Source organism: Ochotona princeps, chromosome 3, assembly GCF_030435755.1.
Source record: "Ochotona princeps isolate mOchPri1 chromosome 3, mOchPri1.hap1, whole genome shotgun sequence".
Lineage (NCBI taxonomy): Eukaryota > Metazoa > Chordata > Mammalia > Lagomorpha > Ochotonidae > Ochotona > Ochotona princeps.
The window spans coordinates 22,434,058-22,457,440 of record NC_080834.1 but is presented as its reverse complement, the minus strand read 5'-3'; the positions used below and the strand labels follow the sequence as shown (position 1 = coordinate 22,457,440).

The following is a 23,383-nucleotide window of genomic DNA, read 5'->3' as shown; positions in this document are numbered from 1 at the left end:
TTTGTTTTGTTTTACAATTAATCTATTTTGCTGCAGTAACAGACTTGTGTTTCTGGAAGCTGGGTCAATTTTCAACAGTGGTGTGTGCTGGCATCTGAGTGTAGTTAGGCCACTTAGTTTCCACTTTGGATTTCAGGAATTGAGTGCTTCATGAAGGACAACTACTACTACCTGGTAGGGCAGTAATGGGAAGAGTATGGCTGCACTTGCTTGATTCTGAAACTGTCAACATGTACCTTGGTGAATTTGGATAAAATCAGAACAAGCTATAGCCACCATTTTCTCATATGTTAAGCCTGCCTTTTAAAACACAGATTTACAACTGCAGAATCCAAATATGAGCTTCATTAGAGCTAAAGGAATTCAGTGGTTGATTGTTATCTGGGAGAAGAAGGAAGCTACCTGGAAACAGTGCACCTGGACTTGTCTTTGAATGAAGGTCTCCACTGAGTAATCACTAGATTTTATATTTTCTCATGTGATTTATAAATTCATATAGACCTATACATGGTGCTTTGCATTGTTGAATTCATTGGATCTTACTGCATTGAGATATGAAGTATATTTATTAAGAATTGTTAACACGAGTAGCCACTTGGATTGTATTATAATCCTACCTACTGCTGTTACTTTGAAGTTCCTCAAGATTCTTCGGTATGTTTGTGGTGTATATGTGTGGGTTAATATCAGTTCTATTCTAGAATAAGAACATATATAAGAATTAGAGAATGAGGGTTTATATTAATGGTTAAGATGCTCATGTTCTATGTCACAATACCACTGTTGTGGTGAATGGAATGACTCAACATATCATTTCTGGATTTTCCCTTCACAAGATTTCCAGGTGGAGGCATGATAATGTGTATTCTAACATAAGTGATGGGTCTAAGACACTAAGGGAAGAAAATAGATAAAGAAGAGAAGGGAAAGCTAAATTGTATTTTTATGAACTTCTATCACCATTTGATTTAAGATAACTTTCAGTTAATTAACTTCCAGTTAATTGTGATTTATACAGTTCTGTGAATTCAGTATATACAAGTATATACTGAATATATATTCTATATATAGTATATATAGTTTTGTATATATACTGTATATATGTATGTATATATGTGTGTATATATATGCATGTGTATATATATATTTGTCCTCAGTATTAGAACCTAAATTTGAAGAAGGCAGCACTCATATGAGGTAGTTTATAGATAGTTGATGAAAGATTGTACTTTCTCGTTTTGATGTGGTAGAAAATAAACAATTTTGTTGAATATTTTGTTTCCTAGTGGTTACAAGATATAGCCCTCAGAAGTAAGCCTATAATTGAAAAATATCAAGGACTTGAGCGATTCTTTATTTTTGATACAAATGAAAAAGTCAACTCACCTTCTCATAGCTTAGCAGGCACCCGTTCCACACACAGGAATACATTTGCAGGTAATCAGAAATGATCTGTGGACCTAACACATTTCTAACTCATTTCTTGTTAAACAGGTTTGATCTTCTGAAATACTCGGGGATTTGGTTCAATAAAAGTAATAATTTCTTTCTTGCCCAGCCTAAATTATTCATCTTGTATATACTGACATATGTGAGCTATTAAAAACATTCATGGAAAAGGTGCATCATGAGCACGTTATGAATGCATTTCAAAATGTTTGTGTCCCAAATAAACCTACCCTTCAACTCCATTTTCCATAAACTTTTTTGAAATATTCTCTTGCATTCATATTTAAGGCTATTATTATAATGTGAAAAATTATTGTGATGAAACTGGGGAAAGCTTATTTATAAGTCTTGGAAGTGTGGCCCTTATTAAATTATAAAATGGTAGAAATAGTTCTGTCATGTTGTCATAGTAAGTATATAACTATACCTTAAAATCTAATCTCAAAATCTCAGCATTGGTGAAATTTCTGAGAAATCTGACATTTGTGCTTTTGAAAGCCAGAGAAGCAAACAGGAAGATGGAGAGAGCGAGAGAGCGAAAGAGAGAGAGATTTCATCTGCTGGTTCCCCGATTGCCCATAGAAGTCAGGGTTGTGCAGTTTCAACTTAGCAGCCAGACATAACACGGATCTCCCGGGCTGGTGGCCAATCACTTGAGCCATCCACGCCTGCTGCCCGTGTAATCTGAAGTTGGGTTCAAACTGGGCTGTGTGATATAGAATGTGAATATGTCAAACTGCATCTTCACTGCTATGACAGACCTCGTTATCCTTAACCATTCCTGAAAGGTGTAGTATAATAATGTTAAAACCATTGTGTATTGTGTATCCACCACTACCATTCTTCTCTGAAACTCCTCATCTTCAACAATAAAATTCTATTTTCAGAAAAGAGTAATTCACCATTTCCCTTCCTCCAACCCCACATTTTGTTTGTATGATTTTGATTACCTCATAAAAACAGAATCATATTGTATTTGGGTTCATGTGTGTTTGTATGTGTGTAACTAGTTTAGTTCACTTTCTGTAATGCCTCCAAGTCTCATTAATGTTGCATCTGTGTTAGAATATCTTTCTGTAAAACACACACACACACACACACTCTAAAGCATTTGCAAAAGTGAGCATAGATGTTCTGAAGTCTTGTCTGCCTCGCTTCTCTTTTGTGTAGCCATCAGTTACTCTTAGGAACACAGTTTGAAATTTCATTGCTCAAATGGAAATAGGATTTGTTTGGTTTTAGAATTTCTTTTCCAGGGCCAGTGTAGTGGCATAGCCTGCACATCCTCCACCTGCTATCACTGGTGTCCCATATGGACGTCAGTTCGTGTCCCCAGTGCTCCATTTCTATTCCAGCTCATGTTATGGCCTGGGAGAGCAGTGGATGATGGCTCAAGCTCTTGGGCCCCAGCAAACTCATGGGAAATCTCAGAGAAACTCCTGGCTCTGAGCCTCAGATCAGCTCATCTCTGAATGTTACAAACATTTGGGGAGTGAACCGGTTGTTGGGAGATTTCTCTCTGTATTTGATTTTCTCCCTGTAAAATCTGCCTTTCCAAGAAAAATATATCTTTTAGAAATACAAAATCCTTTCTTTATTAATATTGAATAGAGGCTGAGTCTAGAAGATTTATTTTTGCTCTCCATGAAAATACTGAGGCTTAACAATAACAAAAGTTCTGTCCTTTTAAAGACAAATTAGCATTCTGTGTTTTATGTTTTCTGCATTTGCTTACTGTGATTCCTTTTAACTCTTATAAACAATGTTGTCGACCCGGGGAGCACAGACATCTCTTGCAGACACTGCTTTCAGTTCTTTTCAGTGAATACCTTGAAGGGGAGATCCTAAATACCATTATGTATCTCTCTCTCTCTGTCTCTCTCTCTCTCTCAGGAATAATGGTGACCCTCTTTTCTATAGCAGCTAGACCATATTAGATTCCCATCCAAGGTGCATAGGCGTGGCGGTTACCTCACATCCTTGATGAGAATTATTACCTTTTTTGATAGTAGTCAGCCTCTTGGATCTAAGTTGGTGAGTCATTGAATGGTTTTGGTGATTTGGGGAATTTTTTCCTGTCCTTGTTAGTCTTTGATATGTCCTCTTTGGAGAACTGTCTTCTCATGCCTTATGCTAATTTCATTTAATTTTTTATTTAAAATGTTTTTGATATCAATTCTTTATAGTGTGCATGATATTCATATATTTGCTTTCCTTGTGTAGACTGCCCAAACAATGTATTGGTTCTTCCTTACTTAAAGGCAGAACAATATCAGCAGACACAGAGACAGACACATCCTCCATCTGTCGGGTCACTCCCAAATGTTCACAATGGACAGGACCAAGTCAGGTCATCCAGGCTGCCCACACGGCTGGCAGAGACTCGAACATCTGAGAGCCATCACTTGCTGATTCCCAGAGGCACTGACGGGAATCTGGACCAAAAGCAGACTTGGGCCTGGACACCAGACACTCCAAGATGCAAATGTCCCAAGTAACATTTTACCAGGTTTGCTAAAAAGGCCCACACCTAAAACACTGCATGTTTTTCTCTGTTAATAGTGCTGTTGTCTTTTAAAAAATGGTTTATTTATTGTTTTAGAAAGGCATATTTACTGAAAAATAGACAGATTGAAGGATCTTTGACCCACTGGTTCACTCATCAAATGCTTAAAACACCAACAGATGAGCTGAAATGAGGCTTATTGCCAGAAATCCCTTCCAGGTCTCCCACCTGGTTGCAGGGTTCCAAGGCTTTGGGCCATTCTCTACTGCTTTCTCAGGCCACAAGTAGGGGCATGGAGAGGAAGTGGAACAGCCGCGACATGAACCAGCACCCATATGGGATGTTGGCACTTGCAAGTGGAGGTTAGAGTTGGTATCATGCAAACAAAAGCCCAACAAAAACGGGAAGATCATTTCATCTATTTTAGCCTCTGATGCAGACAAAAAAAGATCAATTTATCTGTTTTTGCTTTATTTTGTTATCTGTGCCTTTTGCATTTCCAAATTGCATTGTATTGTCTTCTGGGAATCTTATACATTTAAGTTTTACACTTCAGTTTTTGAGCTAAGTTTAGTTAATTTCTCTATGTGAGGTTAGGTAAAGGTTCAGATTCATTGTTTTGCATATGCATTGAGTTGTCTAACAGTGTGTCTTTGAAAGAACTATTGTATCCCTCCTGAGTAGATCTAGGCAGCTTATAAAAATTATTTGATTATCATATCGGGAAGCAGAGACATTCCAGTATGTATCCACTCCAGAATAAAAAGGATGACTCCCAATGAAATTGTTGAATGTACCTTGACAATAGGATACTAGACAATTCACTATTGTCCATGCCTACAATGTCATGATACACTAAATAGCAGGACTTTGGACTTGTGTCTGTTGTTGAAGGATTATTCTATTGTAGTAATTTTAGGAAAATCTCTGTAGGGGAGAATAAAGGTGTGGAGGGGAAATCCTTGTGCCAATGGAACATTGTCATAAAAAAAAATACAAGGAACAAGATTATCTAAGGGTGCTGTCCTAGTCAGAAATATTTTAAACCAGAAAAATGCTCTTTTCCAAGTGCAAATGACTTCTTCATTAAGTTATGTTGTTTCTGTGAGAATCTCAACATGATAAATGAAATATTTTTTGCTATGCAAACATAAGTTATGTGTTTAAGTAAATCATACATTTATGTATTATGGAAACACAAAATGGTTGCTGTATGGGCCAATAAACCTGTTTTTTAAAATAATTTTAATTATTACAATTGGAATTTCTTTCTCAATTTCTTGTTCATGTTCTTTTTAATCGTTGGTATGCAGAAATATGAGTTTTGCTTACTGAGTTTAGTTTTTTAGTTTTTCATTTTAGATTATTTTGCTTGGAAGCTTTAAGGACAAAATAAGGGTGAGTCAGAGAGAGAAAGAGTAAGAGAGAGAGAGAGAGGGAGAGAGAGAGAGGGAGAGAGAGAGAGAGAGAGAGAGAGAGTCTTCCATGTGCTGGTTGACTCCCTAGTTGGCTGTAACAGTCAGAGGTGGACTGATCAGGAGCCAGGAACCTCTTCCAGGTCTCCCACACAGGTGCAGGGTCCCAAGGCTTTGGGCCGTCCTCGACTGCTTTCCCAGGCCACAAGCAGGGAGCTGGATGGGAAGTAGGAGATAAACTTGTGCCTATATGGGATGCCAGCACTGCTTTAGAGGAGTAGCTTGCTAAACTACCATGCCAGCCTCATGTTTAGGGTTTTTTTGTTTTGATAAACAGAGATCATATTATTTGCTAATGAAGATATTTTATTTATTCTATATTCTGCATCATTGATTGTTATTTATTTTTCTTGTCTGAATACTTGACCTTTCAGTATTGTGTTCTATAAAAGTGGTGAAAACATGCTTCTTTGCCTTGTTCTAGATCTAAGAGGAGAAGCTTTTGCTTTTTCACTATCAGGTGTAGTGTTCTCTGTGGGTTTCTATAGAGACTTTATTGAGTGGAAGTAGTTTCCTTCTATTCTTAATTTGTTGAATGTTCTTTTTCTTTTAAGAGTATTTGATTTTGTCAAATGTCTTCTCTGTATCACCCGAGACATTTCTATATTGTTTTCCTATATTATATTAATTATACTGATGGATTTTCTTATGTTGAATTACTGTTGCATTTTTGCAATATGTTATGCTTGGTCATGGTGCATAACACTCTTAACACGCTGTTGAATTTCATTTGCTTAGATCTTGTTAAAAACTTTTACTTCACTGCTCATTAAGCATACTAATTAATTGGTCCTTTATGCGTACTGTTTTGTTCAGTTTTGGTATTGGAACAGTTTTGTTTTTCAAAATTTAGAAAAGTTTGAGAAGGACTGATGTGGATTCTTTCACTAATATTTTATAGAATTTACTAGTGAATCCTAAAATATGTGCATATCTGTCTTTGTGATTTTTGATTCTTGATTCAAGCGGCTTGATAGTTACACCTCTCAAAAGTCTTCTGAAAGTTTCTAGAGAATGTGTGCTCCACCAAATGACATGAGTTTCCAAAACTTTTGACCAAAATAAGTTTACTTTTTCCTTGCATTTATCCACGGGCTTTTCAAAGGGCATTGGTATGCTCAGGTTTTGATTCCTTCCTGACTTGGTTGCTCCTTTTTAAATTTAAGTCATTGTGTTATTTATGTTCTTCGATAACCTATTCTTTCTCAATCGTTTGTTCACGTGCGATTATTCTTGCATGATCCAGGGGGGTGAGGTGGAGTTGCAGGTGGCATAGTTGTTAAAGCATCACATCCCATGTTAGCGTCCTGAGTCTGGGTCTCAGCTCCACTTGCTATTTCATGCTGTTCCCCATGGGAGATGGCCACTGATGTTCACAGTTAGGTATTAGCGTCCATGTAGAACAGCAGGACTGATTTCTGGCTCCTGGATCGCATCTGGCTCTACTGTAGCATTTGGAGAATGAATAATTGGTGAAAGATCTGTCTCTCTCCATCTGTATCTCCAAATCTTTGAAACACAAAATACAAAACGATTCTATCTTATGCTGCATTGCTACGTATTGTCTGAATTATTTCTTCCTGTTGAATTATATGTTACAAGTGTATTATTTTTATAATTGATAGTTTAGTTTTTCATTTTTAGCAATCTTAATTTATTCGCTTTTAGTTTATTTTTATGAAATGTACTGTTTCATAATGTATGTGCATATATATAGTATTGTTTAGGATAATGTTCATTAATACAATGAACATATCAGGCCCACAATCAGGCCTCTTTTACTGCATGTTATATTATTTCACTGTCTTTTTTTTTAATTGCCAGGGGACAGAGAGTGGATCCCAAGCCACAGCTTAAGCACACATGCTGATCATGCAGTTGCCTTGGGTGTTTTTCGGACCGTCCAGAAGTTATCAATTGGAAGACCACAAAACACAGGTAAGACTGGCTTCAAGGTAGCAGTGCCACATGGGTGGCTCAGATTGTTTATATTTTAGACCTTAATAGCTTAATTAAACATCTGAAAATTTCTTTTTAATGGTACATTTTCAGACTTAATCATTTAAACTAAGTATGTTGGAAATTTTTTCCCAAAACAAAAATTTTGGAACTACAAATAATCTCATTATCCTAGGAATATTTGAATTATTTCTCCAGGGAATTCTATGTGTAAAATGCCGTTCAGGATAAGTGTATTTTAAACAATCCTTATGAAGTGTAAACTTGTGTTTTACCCTCATTGTCTATATCACATTTTCCACACTTTTCCATTTGGTTCAGAGCATTATCAATCATATCCATCTGTAAATGATTAAGTTAGGTGAAGTTTGCTGCTTGTAGCTGAGTTGTGATGGCTGCATTCCAACCCTGATGCTGTGTGCGGTTGCTCTGGGATCTTGGTTTCCTTTCATTAGTTCCATTCAATGACTATTGCAGAATAACTCTTTTGATATGGTGAAAGTACAATATCATACTTGTTGAATGGGTGTGTTCAGGACAAATACTAGCATTGAGATAACTAATATTAAGTCACTGCCATTAAAAATATGTTCTTTGTGCTAGATTTCTTATGAAGTAACAGTTGTTAGTTAATAAATCATGGCATGTGTTAAGTTTGTTCTCATTGTACTAGGCCCAAGGAATAAAGTAATGCCTGCATCATGATCTCGGGTCCTGGGAGCTCAATGTTTTAGGAGGAATCTTGATGAAATATATTATTTAGCTTTGCTTAGAGGCTCTCTTCAAACGAGAAATTTAGCAATGCATGATTGTTCATATGTATTTGTCTCTGTTGGTTTAGGTTCTGTCGAAAACTCCTTGGTAAGCTTACATTCTGTTCTACACGTATTTGTTTGAAATCTGCATGAGACATTTTTAAAAAGCCTGTTAATGCACAAACCATTTATGGCTTTTTCCCTGTACCATCCTTAGGTACCTGTTTTAATATCAAAGTCTACAACAGCTTTAAAATTCTCATTGTTTCATTCTAGGGTAATCGGAGGGAAATTTTAACTTGTTGTATACTGAAGAAATCAAGTTCAGATGTGTGCAATGAGCTATCCATTACTAAGATAATGTCTTTTTGCATGAGTTGCCGAACACTTTTAAATAGCAATTCGGGCATATCAATTAAAATCAATAATATTTTGCAGACAGATTCGCTGGGACATGCTTTCGACCCTGGGATTGAGACGATCTCTTCCCACACCCGAGTGCTTGGCTTTGATATCAGCTCGGGGGTCTGACTTGGGCTTCCTGGATGTGCAGGTGCCAAGAAGCCATAGACAGTGGCCCAGATGCCAGGGTCATGGCCGTCCTCCTGGGGTTACCTCCGCTGCATTCCAGACTCTCAGCTTCAGCATGGCATTTGGCTAGTGATCCATCAGATAAACGCTCCCTCTGTGAGACAGGCTCACACTTGCCTGTGTCTCTCGAATAAAAATGTTAACACAACAAACATTTGTTATATCATCCACCTTAGTCCAGGGACTATGTGATGAAATAAAACTTTCTCTTACACTCTGGTATACAGGTTCTCAGAGATTCATATGACTCACCTGGGAAAACTGGCAATGTATTTTCTGAATCTTGTCTTTCGGAGGTTCTTTTCATTAAGGCTAGGGAAAGACTTAGGAGTTTGCATTCATTTTATTAACAACTTTGTGTTGTGCTTGTCTAGTCTAGAAATAATATTTATTTTGTAAAAATCATATTTTGGAAAAAACAATGCATGTATTTAAGCATGTAAGCTATACCATTTATAAATTTTATAATGTACTTTTGGAGGTTGATAATAAATTAGCAATTATACGCACTATCAGTTATAACAGTGGAGGTTGGTTCATATATAATTTTGTTAAGAACAGAAATAATGACTTTGCCATTGAAAATACAGATATACCAAAGATCTGAGAAACCATGTGAATTTCAGTTGAAACTTTAAAAAATAATAACTTCTCAAGGGAACTGTTAGACAAATAAAAGATCCTTAAAATAAAATTTTGCTGACTGTAGCTGTAGACGTTTTGAACTGATACCATGATATTAATAAATTTCCATTTTATAATATATTCAAACTTATAAGGAAAAAAGAAACATGGCAGCGAGGGCATATTTGTGTGTTTATCATCAAGTTCATTGAATCTCTCTCTACTGCTCCAACAACTTTGCCCCTGTGACCTCACCTTCGAGTGTCAGTCAATGGCAGTGCTATCAAAACAATGGCTAATCCCATGGCAATCATCTCGGCATCATCACTCGCATCTCATTCATGCCAAGTTCTGAAGAATTCTGCTCCAAATTGGAGCCCAAACCAAAGCACTTTCATTTTTCCTATTCTAGATGAATCCAGGCATCCCTGTTTCGTAGGTCCTGTTTCCTGCACCACATTCAGACGCCTGTAGTTAATTTCTGTCCAATTGTATTACCAATATTTATATTCGTAAGATTACTCATGCTGAAATGAATAAGAAGTGACTGATACTTTAAATAATTTGATGTCATTTCTGCAGTATAAAGCATCCCAAAGCGTTGCACATGTACTGGAAGTGTAGGGCATTAACTGAGTTGGCTTCCTGTGTCTCTCAGCGGCACCCTGGTCCATATAACTCCACTGGCTTTTGCTCTGTTCTCAAGGAGGCAAGGTTCTTGCCTCCTAGTTTCAGGATTTGCTTTTCTCTCAGCCAGTGTGCAGTGCAACCCACCTTCCCACCATCACAGTCTGATTTGAATGGTTGTGTTTTTCCCTGGTATTCAGTGCCAGTTCAGATGCTACCTTCTTAGAGAGGCCCTCTGAGATCATGTTATCTGTCCTACCCTCTATATATCTTTTTGGTCTTTCTCATAGAACCTATTGTAATCTGACTTGATAATGCTCATTTGTTTATTTTCTGCTCCCTACCACATGTTGTTGGAAAGAACAAGGGCCAGCTTGTCCTCTTCGCTGATGCGTCTTTAGTGAAACAACAGGGCCTGGCATGTTATAAATGCTCAATCCATACTTCTAAAGGTGTGAATTAGGTATGTGTGTGTGACTTTGGAGTTGAATTGGAGGATAAGGGAGAAGTTTCATTCATTAAGAAGTATTTATTATTAATATGAAATGGAGGAGAGCGAGTGAACCCATTGCCATTCGCTGGTCATTCCTCAGTGTCTGCAATGGTCGTTACTAAACCGAGGCTGAAGACCAGTCTTCCACCTGAGTGGCGGGAATCCCTGGCTGCCCAAGCCATTACTGCTGCCTCTCAAAACCTGCATGAACACAAAGCTGGAGTCAAAACGAAGCTAGAAGTGAAAGGCAGACACTCTGTGGGGAAGCGGATGTCCTGCTTGGCATTTCAGCTGCTAGGCTGATTGCCAACTTCTTATCCACTTCGGAATTCCCAGATTTTTATGTGATCCCTAATAATCTTATTTTATAGTCAAATCAGGTTAGCTATTAATTTACACATTTCAATGTTGGAGATTCTTATGTCATCTACTTCCCAGGTAAGCTGTGAAGTGCCCTCTCAGATCCCACGATGGCTTCTGATTCAGTGTGATGACACAATTAGGTTCTTAGCTGCACATTCCAGCATTCTTCCCACTAAACAATGAGGCTAAATAAAATGTCCATATGTGTTTTGAGAACCCTTGGAAAATAAATTTCTATTTTATAACATATTATTCCCAGCTTCTTTTGCTGTGGGGAGTGGGAAGTGGGAGAAGGCTGGAAGCTAATGGCAGTAATGATTTACATTCTTTATTAGGATTAAATTATTGGGTCTTTGAAGAAGAAATGTTACCATTTGTTATAAAAATTCTATTCAAAGACAAATTGTTTAAAATTGTTTCAACAAATTACAGCGTTAAATCTAGAATAGCAATAATTATCAGTATGTTGAATATTATTATTCAGTGAAGTGATTCATATTTTTATATCATTAAGAGCATTTTTTGTTCATTAATGTAAGCTAAAAGTACATTACATTTTATCTTCTCCATGTTTGTCACACTTTAATTAGTAATCATAGAGCAAATATTCTGTAGCTGACACCCAACAAAATGTATTATATTTAGAGTACAGCTGTGAGCAGTTTTAATAATTTCCTGAGATTACATTGCCAGTGATGGCACACTTTACTCCAAAAATAATTTCTTTTAATGATAATCTTCACATTTAGCTTTGTTAAAAAAATCATGGCATGAGCCTCTCAATTGTGGCCTGTTTTACTCGTACCATTTTTATTTTTTTTTTTGTTTTTTTTTTTTTACTCGTACCATTTTTAATATTGTGTCCAATCTCCACCTTGGGAAGAGAGCAGTGGTGATGACCCACGTGAACAAAACTAAGGATTAATTCAGTTTGCTCTATCTACTCCTCTGTTTCCATTCGTTTAAATTTCACTTTCAAAGTGTTTTCCAGTAAGAAGTTTTGTCTCTTTGTTATATGCTAAGCATAACTCTGACCCATCTTCTGGGCATTTTTTTTCCTTCAAGTGGGATGAATTAAGTTTAAATACTGTGGTGACTAGATGCTGCTATAAAAGTTGAGCAAGTGTTTGTGCTTTCCTTAATTTACTGAAAGATATCTACACCATTTACATTTTTCTTGCTTTACATTTTCTATGTTGGCAGTTGTCCCGGCCTTACTAATGACGCCTTCCTTTGCTTATGTTATTTAAATAAAATTGCTAAGTTTGTTTGCATTTTGTCGTGTCTGAGACCTCTAGTGATACAAATACGGAAGGATATTTCTTAAATGTCTAGAAATTTTGTCCACAGCGAGTTACCGTGGTACTCAAAGATGGGCTGATCCTGCTGTTCTTTCCACCAGTGCCTCATCATACAGCAATTTGTGGGGTTATATATGAAATAATGATTCTCTGCCTGGTGTAGACAGAAGGGGAAATCGGAGTCATCAACGTAACTCAGGGGTTTCGTGTATCTTTAACACCTAGATGTACTTTTTTCTTCAGAAATGTCTCTGACCACAAAAAGGGACATAAAGGTCAGAATTTCATTTTAGCAAGAATTATTCTAAAGATTGTTTCTGAAATGTTCATTGATATTGTTACCCCTTTGGACTCGGCTTTTTAATTGCCGAAATGATCACACATGCTCCTAGGTTCTTCTTAGGGTATTAGTTATATTTAGAATAGATTTCAAGCTTATGAGCCGTTGGATGTTGAATACGCTGTGACTACTTGCTGTCACTGTTTTGAATTTTACATTTTTCTGAGTCAATAGTGATACAGTGGTACGTGGTGTGTGTTTGGTTATATCATGATTGGGGCTATGATGACTATACCTGAAAGAGTCCACTATTTTACACTGACAAGTTGTGTTAAGGGAATGCAATGTTGCTAGACAAATTATTTCTGTTTAGTGTATTTATCCAATTAAGAGAGAATTGTTCAGGACATTTAAAAATTAACCATGGTGGAATTTTAAAACCTGAACTATGAAAATTCCTTTTATTTGAGAAATACCAAAATGTAGCTAAGTTGTGTTTCTATGAAACTTTGGAGTATTTTTTTCTCTCTTAGACAGAAAACCCACCTACCTCAAAACACCAACTGAGCCAACGTTTGAGATTCTGATAGAACACGCAATAGCCTGAGTTAGGTCTGTGCTCCTGAACTTGTACCCTAAAGAGCCGCACGAGTTCACCTATAGGTTACAGATTTGATCGTACATTCACACAGTCATTACATACTAACATGTTTGTTCTGTCTCCAATTTTTAAAACATAAGAATAACTTACATAGATATATCATTGATATTATGCCTTGCTGAATATTAATTTATCTTTTTCTGAATATAGAAAATTAAAGACTAATTACAAGGAGAATTCTTTATAACAAAGGTAGTGTGATTCGAGATAAACAAACTGGCCAGCTAGAGTAGATGATAATCAAAAGTTGATTTTCTCATAAACTCTGTTGGATGAACCTTACATATTCTATGTGTAGGGGGCTGGTATTTTGAATCATTACTCATACAGAATTTAAAGGAAAAAAAAAGTTGATTTAGAAAATTTCACTTCTTGTTTTAGCCCAGAAATCACAGAGACCTTCATCTGCAAATTTGCCACTTTCCAGTTCTGTTAAAAGAGGCTCCAGATGCCTTCCGGCGTCTCCCTTTCCATCAAGAACAGCTGCTCAGTCACAATCTACAACTGCGGCTCAAGTTTCAGAAACTGAAGATCTTGCTAATGCTGATCAGAATGAGCCTTTCTTGGATGACACTGCTGATCAACAAGCTATAGCAAGTTTGGAGAAAGAATTAAATGTGCTGAGGAATCCGGCAGGTAATGCTGTGGCTTCTTTTACCCTGAAGATGATCTGTCCTCTGCCTCTTTGTTCATAACCCATACAGTGAGAGCAAGAAAAACTGAAAAAAGTTATTTTTGCTTCTTTTTTAAATGAGAGATTTATTTATTTTTATTTGAAATGCAGAGTTACAGAGAAAGCTGGAGAGAGGGTCTCCATCAGCCGCTTCATTCCCCGAAGTGCTGCGATGAGCAGGACTGAGCTGATCCAAACCTAGAAGCCAGGGGCTTCTTCCAGGTCTCCCACTTGGGTGCAGGGTCCCAAGGACTTGTGACGCCCTCCACTGCTTTCCCAGGCCTCGCATAAGAGCAAAGCTGAGCTGGAAGTGGAGCTGGCAGGACACAAACTGCAGCCCATACGGAATGTTAGGGTCATGGGTCAGGATTAGCCAGATGCACCGTCACGATGGTCCCAGGTTTTTCTTTTTAAGTCATCAACTACTGATCTGTTTTCTTGGATATTCACTGATAATACTACAAAAATAAGTTTCGAAAATGGTGACATGCAGAATTGGTTTCTTTTCATCCACAAATTGTGCCAAAGAGACTTTGATCTGCACAGAAAAAAAATTCTCATTTCTCCTTGACCACTAACGGTTTAATCTTTTCATCAATTCTACTGTCCAACTCGCTTGTTACATCATTTAAATCCAGTCTTCTCACGTGTAGGTGTGTGCCCAGATTCCTAGGGGATTGTTGTTGAGAATACATTGATTCAGCAGGCCTGTGGTGCTGTTAGAATCTACTTCCATCACGTACGCAGGCAGCAGCAATTTCACCACTTACAAAAGCACAGTTTGAAGAGAAGGTACATTGCATCTTCTATTTTAAACCTCAGTAACTATAGCCTAGTAAACATGTGTGATCCTACAAAGTCTAGGTCAACAACAGATCATTAAGGGACATAGTTTTATGTCTTACGAAGTTACCCACACAAACCCTATTCTTTTTAATTTGTAAAATAAATGATTGGAGAAGTTATAAAGGCTATTACTCTTAACAATAAATAAATTGACCACTTATTCTAGCACTTAAAACTCTTGAATCCTACCTTGGAGTGACTGTATTGCCCAGGGCTCTGCCCTGGCGCCAGTTCCCAGTGCGGACTCTGAAAGGCAGTGATGACGGCTTACGCATGGATTCATGCTGCTCTCATAGATGACCTGGGATGTTTCAGTGGTTCACGCCACGTTCATGGATGACTAGAAATGTTTCTAGCCTGTACTAGCTACTGCGGACATTGGGAGGTGAACCAACCAGTGGAACCTGTCTCTCTCTGCCCTCCAGAATCCATAAAAATGAATCAAAGAAGCTTTACAGTATTTCAGTCTGTATCTTCCACAATGAAGAACAGTTTCTTATGTACCCAATGATTGGAATGGTGAGTGTTAACATTGACCTAATATTCTCTAACCACAAAGGCTTTTTGTTTTGGATACAGGACCTCATCCAGAAACCTTGACTATTTACTCATACTTCAGTGCATGACACTTTGAAATTTGTTGGCATAATTGAGATTTTTTTTAAATATTTACAGAAAGAACGAGGGGCAGAACGGTCTTCTATCCACTGGTTCACTCCCCAAATTGTCATAATAGCCAGACTGAGCAACCTGGAGCTAAGAGGCGGGAGCTTCCTCTAGGTCTCTGGTGTGCTTCATGCTCCCAAGGACTTAGACCATCCTCCAATGCTTTCCCAGGCTGGAAACAGCTAGATGGGAAGTAGAGCAGCTGGGACATGAGCCTGCACCCACAGATAGAGGATTAGCTAAGGAGCCACTGTGCTGGCCCTAGTTTACATTTCTTTACAGAATTTTTTTGCGGTCTGCTCTGTGTTTCCCAAGAGATTGTCTTTCTCTTCCTCTTCATCTCCATGTTATGGATTCATGGTTATGTGTTGGTTGTAGAGATCGTTGCTATGACGCTTTGTTACTTGCCTGTGACATCACCTGCTTTTATGATGCAATGAGCCTGGGTCCTGCTTGGAATCCCCTAAAGCTGTCAGAGGATCTGATAGTGCTTGGAGCTACTGTGTGGCATCTAGGCGCTCCTTGTTATCTGTGGGCTAAAAGACTGGGTAATGAGGATAGGAATAGGCCGTTGAAGGATCCAGCTGGCTTGTCTTTTTCTCCTGTATTCTACAGAGTGAGCAACTTCATTTGACCTGGTTTGAAGTATGCTCTGTCTCCATGGGGATACCTGCAGGCATGCAATTTCATTGCTTTTGCTAAAACTTTGTGATAGGTATGTGGAGGCTCTAAAGGAGGTTCAAGTGCTTTCCCCTGGCATTCCCTTCACCTGCTTTTCTCCAAACTAATGAAGCATTGGTGCAATCTGTAAGTTATTTTGTTTACTCTCATTGTCCTGCTCCTAATTGCGGTGTCTGTGCATTAGGTGGGCAGATGGGGTTGACAGAACCTGCATCAAGCCACACCTCAGTGTCTCTAGCCTGTGTGTTTGGTTGACCTTTGCCATGGCTTTTCATGGGACCGTAAGAACCTTCTTGTTTGATTCCTTTTCGAGTGTTATCATTTTGTTCTTATCTACTTTGCTAGGAGATTCAAGAGAGAACATTGTAATATATATTTACCTGTGTAAATCCCAGAGGCCGATCTCATATTTAAAGGCCATTTTTGTGATAAGGCATATCAGCTCTGACCTTGATCAGAAAGTTCAGTGTTGAGTTCTGGCTTCCATTCTGTCCTTTTGAATTCACGTTTAATCAGAAGAAAACAGACTTCTTCCATTTTCACAAGTGGAACTTTTGCATGTGAAGGCAAGGACAAGCTGAATGGCCTATGAATGAGTCCTTGGGGTTTTCTGAAGATCTGGCTTTTCTTTTCACCCCCTTTATGCAGGAAAGTTTCCTTTGTCTTAGGAAGATTAACTCTGGGTGAGTTCATGTCTTTCAGTGAGAGCTCACCTGGAGCTCCGAGTAAGGAAAAGCAGTGAGACGACAGGTGCTCTAGGGACATAAAGCTCCCGTCTGGAAATTCCTTGTTTGCACACAAGCCATGCGTTGCGTAGCATCAGTGGGCAGGAACATGCCACCTGCTTTTCACCTTTCCTCATGCAGACTGGAGAGATTCTTCCTAGATTTCTTGTGGCTCAGTCACACAACATGCCGCCTACGCAATTGTAGATGTGTTCACGTCCCCATGCAAGTTGATTTCTATGAGCAGAATTCTTCTGGTGTGTTTCTGTTAGTTCTAGGAGACATAACCTTCCTCCTCCTAAGCCCTTTGAAAAATAACTTACTCAAGCAGCTCAGAGAATAAAAGACAGACAAAATTTATATTGATCAAACTATTTTTCTTTTGGTTAGGATTGTTATGGATGGTACCAGAAAGCCATTTCAGAATTAGCTGGTTTGGGCAGAGGGACGTGTGGGGTGTGTGTAGGTACAGATACAGCTTCCTCATGAACCAGAAGAAAAGGGACAGAGAAGCAAGATGGCTTGAGAACCAGGCTTCAGGAGCAGTGTGTCAGACTTCCTGTTGATGTTAAAATGTTTTTTAAAGATTTTTTTAATTGTAAGCATGGATTTACACAGAGAGATACAGAGAAAGGTCTTCCACCCAATGGTTCACTCCTCAAGTGGTTCCAATGGCCAGAGCTGAGCCAATCCAAGCCAGGAGTCAAGAGCCAGGAGCCAGCAGCTTCTTCTGGGTCTCCACATGATTACAGGGTCTCAAGGCTCTGGGCCATCCTCTCCCAAAACCAAAGCAGGGAGCAGGAAGGGAAGAGGAACATTTGGGATATGAATCAGCATCCATATGGGATCCTGGTGCTTGCGAGGCAACGACCTCAGCTGCTAGGCTACTGTGCTTGGCCCTGGTATTCTAATGTTTTGTAAGTTGCCTTTAGGCTTCTTTCTGTATCACTGACTGAAGTGATATAAAGATGAGTGTAAACTTAGAGAAATAGAAGTCATAATTAAATTAAGTTAAATTTTGTGCATGACATATTTCAAAAGTACTTCTAAAAAGAAATGGAGAAATGGAATTAAAATTAAATTTTGTTTTGTTACTTTTTAAAAAAAGATTTATTTTTATTGCAAAGTCAGATATGCAGAGGAGGGAGACACAGAGAGGAAGATCTTCCGTTCACTGATTCACTCCCCAGTAGCTGTAATGGTAGCAGCTGCACTGATTCCAAACCAGGAGCCTGGAGACTCTTCCGGGTCTCTCACGAGGGTGCAGGTGCCCAAGGCTTTGGGCTGTCCTTGCCTGCTTTCCCAGGTCACAAGCAGACTGCTGAATGGGAAGTGGAGCTGCTGGAATTAGAACCAGTACTCATATGGGATCCCGGCACTTGTAAGACAAGGATGTTAGCTGCCAGGCTACTGTGCCAGACCCTTGGTACATTTTTTAAATACCTGCAAATATTTTTAAAATTTGTGTTAATATAAAGAAAACAGCTTTTACGTTTTTATAGGGACAGCTCTGGGATAATTACACTTTCCTTGTTTTCCATCTCCTTTCCTCTATTTCTATCCTTTGTTTTTATTTGTGGAAAGCATCATTTCATTGCACTCTAGAATCACAGGTTTAAGGCATCACTAAACACAATGGTCAACAAGGAAAATGTAGAAAGACCTTATTTCTACAGGTGTCCGGGCAAGAGCTAAACATATGTCATGTCACACAATGTTCCTTTTGTATCTATTTTTGCTTTCTAAGTTAACTACCACATTTCAGAGAAAACAGATGACAGTTACCTTTTTGAGACTGGCCTCACTAAACAGAGTAGTTTAGTCACATGTGTTTTGTTACAAAAGATAGGATTTCATTGTTTGTATAGCTTAGTGTAGTATTCCGCAGTGTCTATATACTATATTATCCTTAGCAAGTCTTCATTCGATGGACATCTGAGTTGACTGTACATTTTATCTATTGCAAATTGAGCTGCACTAAATGGGAGTGTACTGATACCTCTCTCCTATGTTGATTTAATTCCATATCATTTGGGTGAATTAATAGGAGTGCAGTGACTGGGTCATGTTGTAGATCTATTTGCTTTTCTCTAAGGGAATCCTCATATTGTCTTCCATAATTCTTGTATGTATTTTAAATGGCTTTAGTTTTACCAATGAGCTTCTGAACTCTGAATTCAAGCAACAGCATCTTACTCCCCCCAAAAACATCGTACACTTTGGGTATCTTTTTATTGCTGTGTTCCAAAGATACCTGAAAGGTGAGAGAATACCCATTTACTCTAGGAGTGGAAGGAGTTTTACAGTTCCCCAGCAACCAGGCAGTTTCCCAGGAATAGAGTAAATTTTCTAATGTAAACATCAATCCTCTTTTGCCTGGCCTGCCTTGCATTTTTCTAATCGGAGTTTTGTACAATGGCTATTTTGGTTTAAAACAGATACCTTGGGTTTTGTAAATAGTTTAATTGTTTTACTGCCTGATTTCTTTCCCTTACCTTAATTGAAGTGATGTTTCCTTTGCTCTGATTAATTTCACAAGGTAACCTAAAATATAATTTTAAGGATGGATAATTGGGGTTATTCTGTTCATCTTCTCTGAATATGTTCTATGCTATATTAATTAGCTGGAACTCAAATGTCTTAATAGATACTTAATGACTTAAAGACGAGACTTAAAAATGACTTAAGAGAGACCTTCAGTAGGAATTCCTTGGAGTTTAATGTTGCTACTGAAGTTTAGAACAATGCGAATTAAAAATGCTGAAGTGTTTGATTTCCCATGTGAGTATTCCCTTTCCTTAGCATGTATAAAGATCCTTGCATGCCTGACTTCTTTACCTTGTAGAAAACGAGATGAAAGAAAGCTGGACACTAAAGAGTTAGGTTCTGTAACAGTGGTTTCTAATGTTGGCAGGATAACAGAGCTCAGACCTATTTCCAGCCCCTGCAGTGATGGTTCTGTGGTTTTAGCAGGTGTCAGTTCTCTACGGGGCACCCCACCCCTACGTTCTTATCTCTAGGTAGTGAGGATAGGGTTAGCTAGGGTACTGCAAACACTTTGGCTTGAGAATATTTTCTTCTCTTCAAAATTAAATGTGCAGCCATCTCAAGTTTAAACATGAAGTGATAAGGCTGTCCTGAGTGTTTCAGGAACGGAAGAGCAGGAGCCTCATCCTAAACCCGTGGAATTCATCTGGGACACTGAGCTCAAGAATTTGTAGGATGGTTTCATGTTAGTATTTTGCAAACATGTCGAGGTCTGTCTTTTAAGAGTGCACATAAAATTCACATCAAATACGGGAATCACATCTTGCTCAGAAACTTCAACTTGCTTGGAGCAAAACAGAAAACATGAAGAAAAGGGGAAATGCTTTACTGAATTAGAATAAATATAGCTGCATTGATGTTGGTGACTTGTAACTTAGGGAGTGTTTACTTGGCTGTTTGATGAGGGGGGAGAAATGAATTACTGTCTAGCAATTCTGACAGTTTAAAAAGTTTCAACAGTATAATGCATGCATTTCATTAAGAATGATGGGAAGGTATTGTGGCCTTCATAATGTAGTAATATGTGCTTAATTCTTCTTATTTGAGTGGGTGGGATGGGTGTGTGAGAGAGAGAGAGAGAAGGACAGAAAGGAAGAAGAAAAGAAAGGAAGGAAGAAAAGAAAGGAAGGAAGGAAAGAAGAAAAAGAATCAAAAAATAGAGATCTGTCATCTGGTTCATTTCCCACACGCCCATGTGGCTGTAGGGCGGGCTGATGGAAGCCAGGAGCCCAAGCGTAATTCTGGTTTCCCATGTGGCTGGCAGCCATCACTGCGTCGCAAGGTCCGAGTCGGCAGGAAGCTGCAGTCAGTGTGCAGGGCCATGTTTAGAACGCAGGTTCACTGAGAAGTGCTGTGGCATTTTAGTTGCTATGCTGAAGATCCATCTTAGTAATAATTATTTTTGTACTTGAATTTTCTCATTAGTTTATATGTATAACACATTTGACTAAAGACTGCCTTTATTGAATTTGGGTTATTTGTCCATACTTAGCCTGAAAAATGCACAGGCCTTGTGAAAAGGAGGGATATTTAAGGATGTTCCTCTTTGAAAATCAAATAATTCTTTTTCTTTTTTAAACTTCAAACAAAGTAAGGACGCCACAAAAAGAGAGAAGCTCTGCAAAAGCTTACCTTTTGCTTGGACAATGTGAGGACAAAGTTATGTCAGGGAGACGCTGTGGGTTCTATGGAAGGTTCTGACATGCAGGCCAGTACAGGGGCTTCTTCAAAGAGGTCCACCTGAGTGACTTTCTCTGATGTTTCACGACACTTTCAGCAGTGTGATGTATACTTAAAGATGAGTGTGACTGTGGCAGCATGCTCTCCAATGCCCTCACCTGGAATCCCACATCTAACTTGCCCTGGACTCTCCCAATAGGCATACAGTAGAGAGCTGAGGAGTAATCTGAAGTCTGCCCTTCACTGGTTGTGGTTTGTTCTTGCACCAAATGCTCCGGATTTGTGTTTCAAACGTATGTGTTGACAATGCATGTAATTGAATGTTTCAGACCCCTCAGAAGAATGTTACAGCCTAGCCTCAGAAGGGTTGCCAGCTTCCGACATCCCTTCATTGACTCCAAGTCAGACTTCCCGGGGTTTCGTTACTCCCTCACCTGTCAGGGCGCCCTGTGGAGTTGAGCAACTAAGGTGAGTTAAGTCTGTGCCTTCTGCGTAAATATGGCACAGAGTAGATTTTGGTGATGCCCAACCAGTTATTTTTACCACATAAACAATTGTTGACCTTTCTGTGTGTTTTATGTTGCTCTTTTTTTGTGTGAATTTTTGGGCCATTTACTGACCTGTTAATGAGGATTTAGAAAGAGTTATGAAGTTGTTATTTCAGTATGAACAAATAGTTCTTTGCTGCCTAACGTGTATCATAAAAATGTCAAGGCATTTCATTTGAAATTTGATAATCCTTCAGTATTTCTCTCATGATGAAAGGCAGTCACCTAAAACTTCATTATTTTGCTTTAAAAAAAGCTTTTCCATTGTATATAATTTTGGAACATAATAGAATTTTTTCCTGAAATGCTCTAGATTATTAATGCTATTATTATTTGTATCATTTTATTATTTCCCCACATCAACTAGTATGTTGTTAAGTTTATGAAGAATGATTGTTATCCTATTGGAAGTTTCAGAAAAGTAGACTGCTATAAAATTATTATTGACATACTGCAATTCCTTGAAAAGATGAGGCTTTTTTTTCCAGAAAGTAGGGATAAATGCTAAATAGTAGCTCCTTGTATTGTAAATTCCTTTGACTGGTTGAAGTATAATATTGCAGAAACATGAAATCAAGTTTGTCACTGTCTTTCTGAAGGAGGAATTCATTTAAATCAGTCACAGTAACTGCCTTAACTATTATCATAGATCTGGGTTGGTTTGTGATCTGGTTTAACCTATGTTGGGCATTAAAAAATGATCCCAAGGATCATTTAAATTATTTAGTATTTTAAATTATTTAGTGGTGTATACAGGCTGGAAATCTAGATGAAGCAGGGTCCCAAAGTTGACATAATATAGACTATTCCAAACATTACTTCTGTAGGGCCAGGGCTTCTGCCAATCTATCCCATAATAAAACGTGACAATATAAAATAAAAAAAAAACTGGAGTCATTAATTTTGGCATTGGCATATCTTGACCGGGACCCACATAGTCTTAATTCATTGTACACAAGGAGGTGATTTATATGGCAGTTTATTCATTGGTGGGATCCTGTTAAACATGAGGAATGTTTTTAATGGTGACCCTGAAATGCCTTCTGAATCGTCTGTGAAGAGCGCAACATGAGCCCATAAAATCCATCCTCTCTGGTTCCACTGTGGCATTATTTCTTGGGAGAATGAAAAAAAAATCTTATTAAAATGAGACTTGCTATATTGGGTACATTGAACATTGTGGTTCCAGTGTGACACATGCCCTTCACATCTCCCTGCCTCCACCGACTTCCACATATGTAATATTGATCAGAAGACAAATGAAAAGTTGAAACCTGGTTATGTGTATAGTATATTGATTCTTGAATGTATTCCTAGCTCTTCTGGAAAATATACTGAAATTCCATCTACACTGGCACTTTCTGAGAGCAGTACGGATGAGGAAGAAGAGTTTCTTGATAAGCAACAAGTCATCGTACTACCATAGTTGAAGCATACTTCATGATGCTTTGTCCTTTCCCTTCTGTATCCAGAGTACAGCATACAACAGAAAAAAATGAAACTACTGATTACTCGTATGGGTGCTGGCTGTTTTGATTATTGATTTCTCAAGGCTTACAAACTAATAAATGTTAGTGAAAGTACAAGGTTAACAGATTTTTCTTCCAAACTACAAATTATAAGTCCAATACTAACGCAAATTATAGGTCGTATTAGTAAAATTTGATGAATTTTAAGAATAGTTATAATGATGTAGTCCGTAATTGAAATCTTTTTTCTGTTAGAATGTTTGGCATTTACAGAAGCTCTGGTAGTTTCAAAAGTAAACACAAGTAGGAAAATGACTCCAAATAAGATGTACTCGACAGTTGTCATCCTGTGTTGTAAAGCACAGAGAAGGTCTTGCACATCATATTCTGGTAAAGCAGTACACTGGTGAATCTTGTGTGTTATCTTAGCTGGTCTTTTGTAGTGATGGTGTTTATTTTCTGTC

The 23,383-nt window shown here is 38.2% G+C and overlaps 1 protein-coding gene across 2 annotated transcripts in view; it reads left to right on the top strand.

The window, feature by feature from the left end:
• ZBBX (zinc finger B-box domain containing) overlaps positions 1-23,047 on the top strand; it is an 89,374-nt gene extending 66,327 nt beyond the window's left edge. The window contains exons 15-19 of one of the 2 annotated variants that reach the window (XM_058661180.1): positions 1,287-1,437; positions 7,255-7,368; positions 13,466-13,720; positions 21,232-21,370; positions 22,768-23,047. In XM_058661180.1, coding sequence (XP_058517163.1) covers positions 1,287-1,437; positions 7,255-7,368; positions 13,466-13,720; positions 21,232-21,370; positions 22,768-22,876 — 768 coding nt within the window. In that variant the 3' untranslated portion in view covers positions 22,877-23,047. The remainder of the gene's footprint in view (positions 1-1,286; positions 1,438-7,254; positions 7,369-13,465; positions 13,721-21,231; positions 21,371-22,767) is intronic. The other variant, XM_058661181.1, reaches the window with a different exon arrangement.
• The last annotated feature ends 336 nt before the right edge of the window (positions 23,048-23,383 follow it).